At 35.9% G+C, this 13398-nt stretch overlaps 1 protein-coding gene across 1 annotated transcript in view; it reads left to right on the plus strand.

Moving 5' to 3' along the window:
* The window catches only part of MANBA (mannosidase beta), a 152858-nt gene that overhangs the window by 117513 nt on the left and 21947 nt on the right, over positions 1-13398 (plus strand). Inside the window, exons 12-13 of the mRNA XM_037020209.2 lie at positions 7486-7704; positions 12704-12868. Coding sequence (XP_036876104.2) covers positions 7486-7704; positions 12704-12868 — 384 coding nt within the window. The remainder of the gene's footprint in view (positions 1-7485; positions 7705-12703; positions 12869-13398) is intronic.

Below are 13398 nucleotides of genomic sequence, written 5' to 3' on the forward strand. Positions count from 1 at the left end.
TGCATATGTTTGAACCATCCATACATTCCTGGAATAAATCTCACTTAATCATGGTGTATGATCCTTTTACTATGTTGTTGAATTTGGTTTGCTAATATTTTGTTGAGGGTTTTGCATGTATTTTCATCAAGGATATTGGCCTGTAACCTTCTTTTCTTGTGATTTCTTTGTCTGGTTTTGGTATTGGTAATGATGGCCTTGTAATGTGTTTGGAAGTATTCCCTCCTCTTCTGTTTTTTGGAATAGTTTGCAAAGGACTGGGATTAATTCTTCTTTGAACTCTGGTAGAATTTACCAGTCAAGCCATAAGGTCCTGGACTTTTGTTTGTTGGGAGCTTTTGATTGCCTATCTGTTTGTCAGGAGTTTTTGATTACTTGTTCAGTTTAAGATTTTCTGTTTCTTCATGGTTCAGTCTTGGCAGGTTGTATATTTCTAGGAATGTATCCATTTCTTTAAGGTTGTCCAATTTGTTGGCATATAGTTGTTCATAGTAGTCTCTTATGATCATTTGTATTTCTGTGGTATCAGTTTTAATGTCTCCTCTTTATTTCTGATTTTATTTATTTGAGTCCTTTCTCCTTTTTTCTTGATGAGCCTAGCTAAAGGTTTGCCAATTTTGTTTATCTTTTCAAAGAACCAGGTCTTGGTTTGACTAATATTTTCTATGTCTTTTTAGTCCCTACTTCATTTATTTCTGCTCTGCTCTTTGTTATTTTCTTCCTTCTACTAACTTTGAGCCTTGTTTGTTTTTAGTTCCTTGAGGTATAAAGTTAGGTTTATTATTTGTGATATTTCTTGTTCCTTGATGTAGGCATTTATTGCTGTGATCTTCCCACCTAAATCTACTCTTGCTGTTTCCCAAAAGTTTTGGTATGCTGTATTTCCACTTTCATTTGTCTCAATATATATTTACCTTTGATTTGTTTGTTCATCCATTGGTTATTCAGTAACATATTGTTTAATCTCCACATATTTGTGAATTGTCTAGTTTTCTTCTTATAATTGATTTCTAGTTTCATGCCATTATGGTCAGAGAAAGATGCTTGATATGATTTCAATCTTCTTAAATTTTTAATGACTTATTTTGTGGCCTAACATATGACCTATCCTGGAGAATGTTGCATGTGTACTTGAGAAGGATGTGTATACTATTGCTTTTGGGTGTAAAGTTCTGTGTATCTCTATTAAGTCCATCTATCATGTTGTCTAAGAATATTTTCTTACTGGTTTTCTGTTTGAATAAGGTATCCATTGATGTAAGTGAGGTATTAAAATCCCTTCCTGTTAATTATATTGCTATTTCTCCATTTAGGTCTGTTAATATTTGCTTTATATATTTAGATGCTTCTATGTTGGATGTATAAATATTTATAAATGTTACATTCTCTGTTGGATTGGTCCCTTTTATCATTAGGTATGCTCTTCTTTGTTGTTATAATTTTGTTTTAAAATCTATTTTGTCTCATGTAAGTATAGCTACAACAGACTTTCTTTTAGATTCTATTTGCATGGAATATCTTTCTCCACCTCTTCACTTTCAGTCTGTATGATATAAGACTTCTAAAATTCTAGAATTATAAGTATTTAAGTAGAATTTGATATACCTCATATAGGAATATGTTGGTGTACAATATAAGGCTCAAAGGTGAGGAAAGAGCTGGTTGCCAATGCCATCTGAGGGCCCTTTCTTATGGCCATTCTCTTTGTACCACTTTTTTTTTTTTATTAAATGGGAGATCCGATTTATTTATCTATAGCAAAGCAATAAACATGAACTTTCTTTGAAAGCTAGGTCAGTTCACCAGTTCATTTTCAGGTAATGCTGGCTTTCAGTTTTAGTGTCAAGGTGTTTTTTTTTTTAATTGAAGTATATACAGCCTTATATTGGTTTCAGATTGTACTGCTTCTTTTTAATAGGCATATTATACTTGTATTTACTACATAGATATGTATTATATATTAGTATATATTTTTTTATTTTTTGGCAGGGAGAGGAATAAGCATTTCTGTTTTTGCTTTTTAAAAACTAATGTTTAATATGTGATTTAATATCTGATAGTTTTACAATTTGTCTCTGTAATAAGATGTTTGAAATATTTGGGTATATCCTGATGCAGTTTGAAAAGGGATATATTTAAAGAATAGTATGTGATTTCGGCCCCCAAATAAGCCCAGTTGATGGTACTATTCCATTTATGTGAAGAAACCAAAGTAAGAATTCATGAAAACCATTGGCTCACATTTTCAACTTATCTAATATGCTGTCATTTGTCATGAAGAATTTTTCTATTCACAAAATGTGATGGTATAAGTTTTAATTAATATTAATAGAACATTTATTTTATAATCTTTTTACTCACAGTACTGGTATTATGTTTTTCATATCTGATGGATTTAAGAAATGGATTTTAATATCTGAGGATTTTTATTTCACAGTAGTGGTTAAGAGTTTGTGACTCCAAATCCTGGTTGGGCCACTTCTGTCTGTGTAATCTTGGACAAGTAACTTAATATTTATTTTCCCATCTATAAAACTGGGTTAAAAATAGGGACCAACTCTTAAAATTCCTTATGTAGATTAAGTGAGATAAAGGATGGAAGGTGCATTTCACAGACTTTGGCACATAGATAGCCTTTTAATTCTACTCATCATCATCCTTGTTATTTTCACTCAACAAGATAGGTATTCAGATACTTAAAAACTTTAATCTCTAATTAAAACACTGCATTCTTAAACTTAAAATTATCTTCTCCATTTTTGGAATGGAAATATGATGCATTTCTCACAAGGGATCTTTACATTTTTAAATGATTTTCTAAGCAATAATTGATGTTTGCCAATTTCTTTGGAGGTGGACAGGATTAAGTACTATATAATCATTTCTGTTATTTCTATCAAGCATAAGGCATTTAAGGACCATAAATTGATCTATCCATATACTAACTGTAATGATTAGTTTCCTATTGCACTTCATGCTTTTTTTAAAGTTGTGACTCTCTTGGTTCATCTTATGGTATCTCTGGTCCAAATAAGCATTTAAGGGCATGACATAGGAATAAGTCAACCATAAGATTTGAGAGTAAAACTGAGGCCTCAAGAGGAAATAATACAAAAATGGAAAGAAATCATAGTGCTTCATCAGGGGTGTATATTATTAGGCAGAGACTTAGTAATTGTGCTGACTGGCTTACTAAATTGTTCAACAATCTGGAGGGATGGCGAGAAATGAATTAAGCTTGATTAATCAAGGCTAATTAATTAGACCTCTCAAATTTTACTTAATAGACATTGTAACAAAGCCATTGTTTAAAATTTAACACTACTCGTAATCTTACCGTGCTTTAAAAATAGTTCTAAAATTCATCCAATATCTGCTGAGTACTTATTACCAGGAGCAAAGCCTCATTCCCAATGCTATGGGGAAACTTACCTTCATGGAGCTTCTGGTCTGCTTGCAGGGGAAATGTGCAGTTCTACAGGGCAGAGTGACAGAAGTGCTCTGAAAAATGTAGATTCAAAGTGTTGGGAACTATGTGGAAGAACCACTAATTTCAGCTGGAAGGATCTAGGAAGGCTTTCAAGTAAAAAGTGACATTTAAACCAAGCCTCCTTGAAGGTAGAGTAGAATTTGAGGCAAAGGAGTGAGTGTTCAGTGGGTATTTTAGGGCAAGAAAACAATGTGAGTAAAGGTAAAAAGATGAGAAAGTATATGTATGTGTTGGAAGCAGCAAGCAGTGCATAGTGCCTGAAGCAAAGGGCTCCCGAACTGGTGCGGGAGAGTCAAGGATAGAAAAAGGCAGTTTGGAAACAAATCTCAAAAGGACTTTGAATCACGTTACAGAGTTGGGCTTCATTGAGTAACAGTGGGAAGCAGTGGACATTGTAGGGGAGGGGACAAACTTTATCTGACCCATGTTCTAGGTTTCTTTAGTAGAGAAGAAGTAGGGAAGTAAGAGATTCTAGGCAAGGAAACCAGTTTCAAGTTAGAGAATGCCAGGCATTGGTATATTAATTATTATTATATTAAGATTATTATAATATATTAACATGTTAATGATAAAGGTGCTTTATAGAATTTAATTTTTATAGCTACCCTGGAAAATAAGTAATACGATCTTTATTTTAGAGAGACTACATTGGAGGGTTAGAAAGATTAATTACTCAAGGTCATACAGGTTATAGGTCATAGAACCCAATGGAGTGGGGCTGGAATGGTGGTGATGGAAAAAAAATATTTGAATTCAGAGTGACTAATGTGGGAGGTGAAAAAGAGGGAGAGAAACTGAAGATGACTCCTACTTGGTTACCATTAATGAAGGTAGGAACAGAGTCAAACACGTTTGAGATTAGTAACTAAGGAATTCTTCAAGTTTGGATTTGAGATGTTGGCATGAGAAGCCAGCTGTAAATGTGGAGCCGGTTATTGGGAATGGAAGTGTGGAGGTCAAGTAGGCTGGGAGAAATCAGAACATTAGCAAGAGGGGAAGCGTGGGAGAGGGCACAGAACAAGGAGAGGGTGAGACAGAGCAGTGTCCTGGGAATGGAGAGGGAGCTGAAGAAGGAAGAACCAGAAAGGTCTGAGGAAACCAGAACCTGGAAGGGTAGTAACCAACAGCCAGGGGTTGAGAGAACTTCAAAAATAATGAGTGGGGAATAGGCCATTAATTGTGTGCCAGAGAGGGAATAGTGTGGGGATTTTTGCTTTATTTGGTAAGGGGAAGTCCATGGGTAGTTTTTGAAAAACAAAAACAGAAAACAAAAACAATTTCGGTGAAGTGGAATGATCAGGAACTGAATGTCAGGGCCTGAGGAGTGAGTGGGTGGTTAAGAACTCTGACGGACTGCAGGGCATCAGGGAATTTTTTATTAGGATGAGGTGAGTCTTACACTAAGGGAATAGGGTAGTGGATAGTGATTTTTTTTTTAAGGAGTGGAGGATAATTTATTGACTACAGCTCCAAAGTGAAATAAGATGACCAGAAGACAGACAGGCTGGCAATGGTGAAGAACAAGAATTTTTTTTTTCTGAGACAGAAGAGAAATAGGAAAAAAATAATATACCAAGAAAAAGTGAGATCTAATGGACAAAAGTTTAGAAAATTATTTTCTGAAAATCTGTTTCTCAGGGAGGCCTTACTCACCTTCCATAATATGCTTTTTACTTTCCTTAAAGAGCCCTGTACTCTTCCTTCAAAATATTTGTCATACTTTTAATTACTTGTTCAGCCTCTTGTTTCACCACTAGATTTCAATCTACTCTTTTATGAAGTCAGCATGTCTGTCTTATTCGCAGCTGAGCCTACAGTACCTAGGGAGAACGGCATGCCCGGCACCTAGTAAATGCTCAGAAAAGATTTAATGGGTTTAATACATGGCCATGCCATAGATTTTCTGAGTCTCACTTTGCAGTGCTGAAAAATACCTGACCCACAATGAGCAGTCGATGAATACTTGCTAAATGAGTGATTCTTCTCAGTGAAATAGGAAGTGAGTTCATTTATTGAAGTGATAATAACTAAAGGATTGGGGCTGTGTCTGTGTGTAGGCTCCACATTAAGTACTTATACACCAGCTGCTGAAACAAAGAAACCAGAGTTTCAGTGGCTTACATGATCAGAGTTTCTTTCTTACTAACACTGCAAAATGTCTGCTCCTGATGGACAGGCAGCTCTCCTCTTTCCAGAGACTTGGGCTCCTTCCATCTTGCAGCTCCATCATCTGCTAGGCCTTTGCCTGCAGTTGGGGAAGAGGGACTGAATGAGGCTGTGGTGTCACAGAGATGCCAAGAGGTTAGGAGGCCACTTCCTAGGGACTGCTCTATGGTACGGAAATGGGAACATGAATTTCAGTGGACATTGAGCCATCTCTTCCATACATGAGTTATTTACCATTTGTGATGGCCCTACAAAGGAGGTACTGTCATTAACTCTCTTTTACAGACAAGACTATTGAGGCTTACACTTGTCAAAAAACAGTAAGGTTCTATTTTGAGATTTAAGCTCAGATCCATCTAACTCAGTACCTTCTATTCTTTTTTACTTTTTTTTACAAAGTGTCATTGATACACAATCTTATGATGGTTTTACATGAACAACACTGTGGTTTCAACATTCAGCCATATTATCAAGTATTCATCCCCCCATTGCAGTCACTGTCCAGCAGCATAGTGAGATGCTATAGAGTCATTATTTGTCTTCTCTGTGCTGTACTGCCTTCCCCATGACCTACCTATATTGTGAGTGCTAATTATAATGCCCCTTAATCCCCTTCTCTCTCCCTCCCCACCCACCCTTCCCAACCTTTTTCCTTTTGGTAACTGCTAGTCACTTGGAGTCTGTGGGTCTGCTGCTGTTTTGTTCCTTCAGTTTTGCTTTGTTGTTATACTCCACAGATGAGTGAAATCATTTGGTACTTGTCTTTCTCTGCCTGGCTTATTTCACTGAGCATAATACCCTCTAGCTCCATCCATGTTGTTGCAAATGGTAGGATTTGTTTTCTTCTTATGGCTGAATAATATTCCATTGTGTATATGTACCACATCTTTATCCATTCATCTACTGTTGGGCACTTAGGTTGCTTCCATATCTTGGCTATTGTAAATAGTGCGGCAATAAACATAAGGGTGCAATATGTTTTTTTGAATCAGGGATCTTATTTTCTTTGGGTAAATTCCTAGGAGTGGAATTCCTGGGTCAAATGGTGTTTCTATTTTTAGTTTTTTGAGGAATCTCCATACTGCTTTCCACAATGGTTGAACTAGCTTACATTTCCACCAGCAGTGTAGGAGGGTTCCCCTTTCTCTGCATCCTCGCCAGCATTTGTTGTTGTTTGTCTTTTGGATGGTGGTGATCCTTACTGGTGTGAGGTGATATCTCATTGTGGTTTTAATATACATTTCTCTGATGGTTAGTGATGTAGAGCACAATAGCTTCTATTCTTAACCACTAGACCTGTGTTTCTTAGATGGAGGCAATATTGTTCCCAAGTGACAAGGAATCATTTGGCAATATCTGTAGACAATTTTTTTTGGGTGGTGGGTGGAGCTAATGGAGAGCAGCCAAGGGTGCTGCTAAATATCCTAGAATGCATAGGACCCACCCCACCAACACACACACACACACACACACAAACAAAAATTATTAGGTCCAGAATGTCAAGAGTGCCAAGGTTGAGAAATTCTACACTAGACTGTGCATTACCCCTGATGGCAGAGGGTAAGGAAGAGGTAAGACATAATTGAAAAAGATTAGGAACAGCTGCTGTGAGGAATAAGCTAAGTATTAATTATGAAAAGATACAAAGGATTGATGAGTAGCAGATAGGTGCTAGTAGCAGTTGAATGTGGAGGAAAGTAAATGGTTCTATTATTTTTATATCAGGTATTGGTATTTCTGGGTCTTTATTGTACTTTTAAAGTAGTAAGTGGTCCATATTTTACTGAGTGAAAATATTGTTCTTTAAACCATTTTATTTCTGAACTCAGAATGACAAGACTCGTCCTTTTATTGTATCCAGTCCTACAAATGGGGCCGAATCCATTGCAGAAGGCTGGGTTGCTGCCAACCCATATGACACACATTTTGGTGATGTACACTTTTATGACTATATCAATGATTGTTGGAATTGGAAACTTTTCCCAAAAGCTCGATTTGCATCTGAATATGGATATCAGTCCTGGCCTTCCTTCAGTACATTAGAAAAGGTAAGCCATCTTTGATTTTCCAATGGTTCAGAATGGTAGACTATGAGGATTGTTACTTGCTTAACAGTGGTTCAGAAACTCAAATGAAATCTACTCTTATTTCAGTGAAAGTTTAGGAAGAAGATGAAGAAGAGAAACATTTTTTTCCCTTTAACTTTGGGGAGGTAAACTCTTGTACCTCCCCCAAAACATTTTGGGGATGATAACTTTTCTATATTGCTTTTAATTAAGTTCCTTCAGAAACAGTTAAGAATTAAATGGGAACCAATGGTTGCTCACCCTGACTGACTATCACACGTGAAGACAACTCTAGGCACCGCTGATCGGCTTTGAGTGTCTATATATTTGCCTATTTGCTAATATCATATAATTGGGATTATCAATTATGTGATCTTTTGAGACTGACTTTCACTTAGTGTGAAGTTTTCACAGTTCATCCATGTTTTATCATGTATGACTATGTCATTCTTTTTTATTGCCAACTAATATTCCATTGTATGGTGATGCCACATTGTGTTTATCCATTCATCAGTTGATATACATTTGTGTCATTCCCACTTAGGACCATTATGAATAATGCTGTGATGATCATTGGTCTACATATTTTGTGTGAACATGTATTTTTATTCTATGAAGTATATATCAGGGTAGAGTGTCTGTGTCATTTGGTAACTCTGTGTTTAACATTCTGAGGACTGGCAAACATTTCCACAGTAGCTACATGTTACATTCCCACCAGCAGTGTATGAGAGTTCCAATTTCTGTACATCTTTCTATTTTTGTTTTTCACATTTCTCTGGAAATTTATATTTACTGGAAATTTGCCTTTCTTTGATAGCTAATCACTTTGAGTATCCTTTCATGTGCTTGTTGGTCATTTGTATATCTTCCTTGGAGAAATGTCTATTCATATTCTTTGCCCATTTTTTAATTGGGTTATTTGTATTTTTATTATTGAATTTTAAGAGTGTGTATATATATGTACACACACATACACACACATATATATGTGTTTATGTTCTGGATATGTTTTTTATCAAACAAATGATTTATAAATACTTTCTCCCAATCTGTGGGTTGTCTTTTTACTTATTTATGGTGTAATTTAAAGCATGAAAGTTTTAAATTTTGATGAAATCACAAATATCAATCTTCTCTTTTATCTCTTGTGTGTTTGGTGTTTTATCAAACTTAAGATCACAAATGTTTATCCCTGTGTTGTCTTCTAGTTTTAGGTCTTACATTTAGGTCTGTGATCTGTTTTGAGTTAACCATTCTATATGGTATGAGGTAGGTATCCAGGAGCATTCTTTTGTGTCCCAACACCATTTACTGAGAACATTAGTCTTGCCTCCATGGAATCTCTTGACCCGTTTGTCGAAAATCAATTGACTATAAATGATAAGGTTTATTTCAGGCTTCTCAATTCTGTTCCAGTGATCTGTGTGTCTGTTTCATGCCAACATACCCTGTCATGATTACTGTAGCTTAGTAGTAAGTTTTGAAAGTAGAAAGTGTGTATCTACCAACTTTTCTCTTCTTCTAAGATTGTTTTGACTGTTCTTAGTGCCTTGTATTTCCATCTTACCGATTTCTGTAAAAAAGCCAGCTGGATTTGGATAGGAATTATGTTCAATCTGTAGATTGGTTTGCAAAGTATTGCTATCTTAACAATATTAAATCTTCTGATACACAATATGTTATGTTTTCCTTAATTTATTTCAACACTATTTTGTTTTAGTGTACAGTCCAGTATTGTGGGGATGATCCTGTGGGAATACTGTTGTTTCAAAATGAAGGATAATGGAGTTCCCTTCCCTCACTCAGTTAGGAACAAGTGCTGAGGATGGAAAGAAGGAATGGAAGAAGCAAAAATGTTTACTGAGCAGATGCTCTGTATCAGGGACCCATTGTTTCATTTAACAGTAATCCATCCCCTCCTCTTTCACTGAGGCCTAGGAGAAAACTGAGGCCCTGAAGAGTGAGAGCTCTGTTAGTGGCCCCAGATAGTGAGTAGCATATCTGGATTCAGACTTACTGGCCTGACCCCAGAGCGGATCCAATTTCCTTTCACTGCCTTTCCAAATGGCATTAAAAATTGCTAAACCTTTTTCTTAAATCTATAAGCATTTCTATTCACCTCCCGATAATAATGGAATAGCCATGCTTTTGTGAAATTCCTGATGATGTTCAAACATACTAAACACTGTATTTTAAAATAGGGACAGGTGAAGATACATTTTATTCACTATGAACCCCTGGTTTAGCCACTGCCTTTTTTCAAGCTCCATTGCTGGTTGAGGATTTGAATAGGTAATTGGGAAAAGAAAAGAAACCAAAAGAATAACTTAACATAAAACTTTGGCTATTTTCTTTAAAGTCTTTTCTCTGTATTCAACAAAAATATTAAAACATCTTGCTCTAGTTTGAGATACATTACTTTATAAAATAATCATATTTCAACAGGCCATTATCAATATCACACAGTGATTAAAAACTTGGGCTTTAGAATAAACACACCTGAATTTGAATACTAGAGCTTCTGCTTTCTAGCTACATTGCCTGGGAGAAATTACTTAATTTTTTTGAATGTCAGTGTTCTTTTCTGTAAATTGGGGTTAGTTGTAGTAAATACCTCTTAGGGGTGATTGTGTGTGTGTGTGTGTGTGTGTGCGCGTGCACGTGCGCGCTAGCACAGGTATGTACATGTGCATGTGATTGTGTGTCAGGATTAAGTTAATACGCTGAAGCATTTGGTACAGTTTTTGACCGAGAATGAGAGCCCATGAGATGTAAGCCATTGTTCCTATTAATATGGCCCATTCTAGACATGATTTGTATGAAAGTTTTATCTTCAGATGCATCTGGGTTTAAAGAACTAGAGGCTAGAGCTAGATTGCACTTACTAGTTTTAGATCTTGGGCAAATTACTTAAGCTTTCTGTGCCTGGTTCCCTCCTCTTGAAATAGAATAAAGAATGCAGGATCCCAGTTTCAAAAAGACAGATGTACCCCTATGTTTATCACTGCACTATTTACAATAGCCAAGATATGGAAGCAACCTAAGTGCCCATCAGTAGATGAATGGGTAAATATGATGTGGTACATATACACAATGGAATATTATTCAGCCATAAGAAGAAAACAAATCCTACCATTTGCAAGAACATGGATGGAGCTAGAGGGTATTATGCTCAGTGAAATAAGCCAGGCAGAGAAAGACAAGTACCAAATGATTTCACTCATCTGTGGAGCATAAGAACAAAGCAAAAACTGAAGGAACAAAACAGCAGCAGACTCACAGAACCCAAGAATGGACTAACAGTTGCCAAAGGGAAAGGGACTGGGGAGGGAGGGTTAAGGGGAATAAGGGGCATTATGATTAGCACACATAATTTAGAGGGGGGCATGGGGAAGGCAGTATAGCACAGAGAAGACAAGTAGTGACTCTATTACATCTTACTATGCTGACGGACAGTGACTGTAATGGGGTATGTGGTGGGGACTTGATAATGGGGGGAATCTAGTAATCACAATGTTGCTCATGTGATTGTATATTAATGATATCAAAATTAAAAAAATAAAAAAAATAGAGTAATAATAGTACCTACTCATAGGGTTGTTGTAGGGATTAAATGAGTTAATATTCTTAAAGTAATTAGAACCTTACCTGCCACTTTCTAATTCCTTCTGGTAACATTGTTACAGCTGAACTTTACAAGACTTTTAAACCATAGCTATCAGAGGGTAGAAAGCTTCCTTCATAATCAAAGATCAGGCTTACTGGTTATGGGATACATTCAAATCATTGCTAATCAGAGGGCTGGGATCCACAGGGGGCAGTTCAGACTTTAAAAAGGGAGAAGCATAGAAAGAAGGGAAGACTATTGGTAAAGGTCTCTGCATCTCAGGTGTGTACAAGATGACCGTAAATAGTTATAGCTCTGTTTTAAGTAAGTAAGAGCAATAATTAGTGTTCTCTCTACTGTCTCTGGTGGTAAAACTTTTGAAAACAGATATAATTTGGAAAAATTTCCACACTAAATATGGCTAATGTACATTACTTACATTTTGGTATAAATAAATTCCTGAAGAACAACTTTTTCCACTAAAGGTGATTGGTCTATATACATTGCATGATTACTGGGAATTATATGTCATATTTTATGAACAGGGATTAAATGTTTTAATTTTTAGGGTTTTTGATGGGGGGTAGAATATGTTTTTTCAAAGTGCCTTTGTAACTTGCATTAAAGCCCCTCAGATATTGTCAGATGTAGGCAGCAATTGTCTTATATACCTTTTGCAGATGCTAACAGTGCATTAAATCAGGCCTGGAAGCCAGAATTATTGTCCTTTTTTTTTTCTGTGAAAGTACACTACTAATGTTGTAGTATGTTTTTGCTTTTTACTTTGAACTGATGATAGCTTTTCAATGGGATAAAAGAAAGATTTCTAAGTTGTGCTTGTCTTTAAAAAAAGATTTATTATTAGGGGAAAGGAGTATCATTGATTTGTGTCATCACTATATCAAAATTAAACATGTGCATATCAAATATATTTAGTAATGACTGAGAAACAAATGAACAAGTGCTGAAAGAATTTATCATCTTAGTAGTGATACATTACTCCTGTTAAAGAATCAACAGTTTTAACAGAATGTTGATTTTAATGTCTTACTCAGTTTTGACAAGTTATTCACTTCGATAAAATGACATTTCAAAATACACATTACAAATGTTTAAAAAGTCAGGACTATGTCTTAAGACAAGACTTTTAATATAAATAACAAAATGTAACTTTCTAGGTTTGACTAAGGGAGGAGGTCGGTGCCAAATCCTGGTTTGTGGTTTGACCTTGTGCAGGACACCTGTGAAATTAGACTCACAGAGCAAACCATGGGCTCTTTCCCGATGTGTAGAGTATATTTCATCTACACAGAAGTTAGGTAGTTTCACTCCTAACTTCCCAGTTCATACCTCTTGTTCTTTACTTAAAAGGTTTCATCTGAAGAGGACTGGTCTTACGAAAGCAAATTTTCACGTCATCGGCAACATCATGAAGATGGTAACAAGGCAATGCTTTTCCAGGCTGCAATTCATTTCACGCTCCCCCAAAGCAGAGATCCATTACAAAGATTCAAAGATACCATTTACCTAACTCAGGTAAGGCATTTCCATTCTAGAGTTCAACAGGATAACATAAGAGATCATGTAGATATTTGTAAGTCTGATGTGGAGAAAAATATTCAGGTTTTCAATTTACTGATCAAAATAGATATATAATGCCACAAAAAGACTTGACATAGTTAATTTTTTGGCATTTGTCACTTTTACAAGAACAGCTCACAAAATTCTACAAAAAATTGTGCAGTAAAGTGTTCTTTAGTTAGAGATTAGTATTAAGGTTCAGTAATCAAGACACTGGCATTTCTCAAGTATAAAATGGAATAATGGAACACAATAGAATCCAGAAACAGACTCATGTGTAATGTAGTTGCCCGATATGGCAACAGTGCCACGGCAATCCTGTGGGGAAGGATAATCTTATCAATAAAAACAGTGCCATGTCAAGTGGGTATCTTAATGGGAAAATAAATGAACAGTGAAATTCCATATACAAAAATTATCTGTGATTAAATACTCAACTGTGAAAGGTTCGAGGAGAACACAATATCTGTGTGATCTTGGCATAA

The sequence above is a fragment of the Manis javanica genome, chromosome 5 (assembly GCF_040802235.1).
Source record: "Manis javanica isolate MJ-LG chromosome 5, MJ_LKY, whole genome shotgun sequence".
Lineage (NCBI taxonomy): Eukaryota > Metazoa > Chordata > Mammalia > Pholidota > Manidae > Manis > Manis javanica.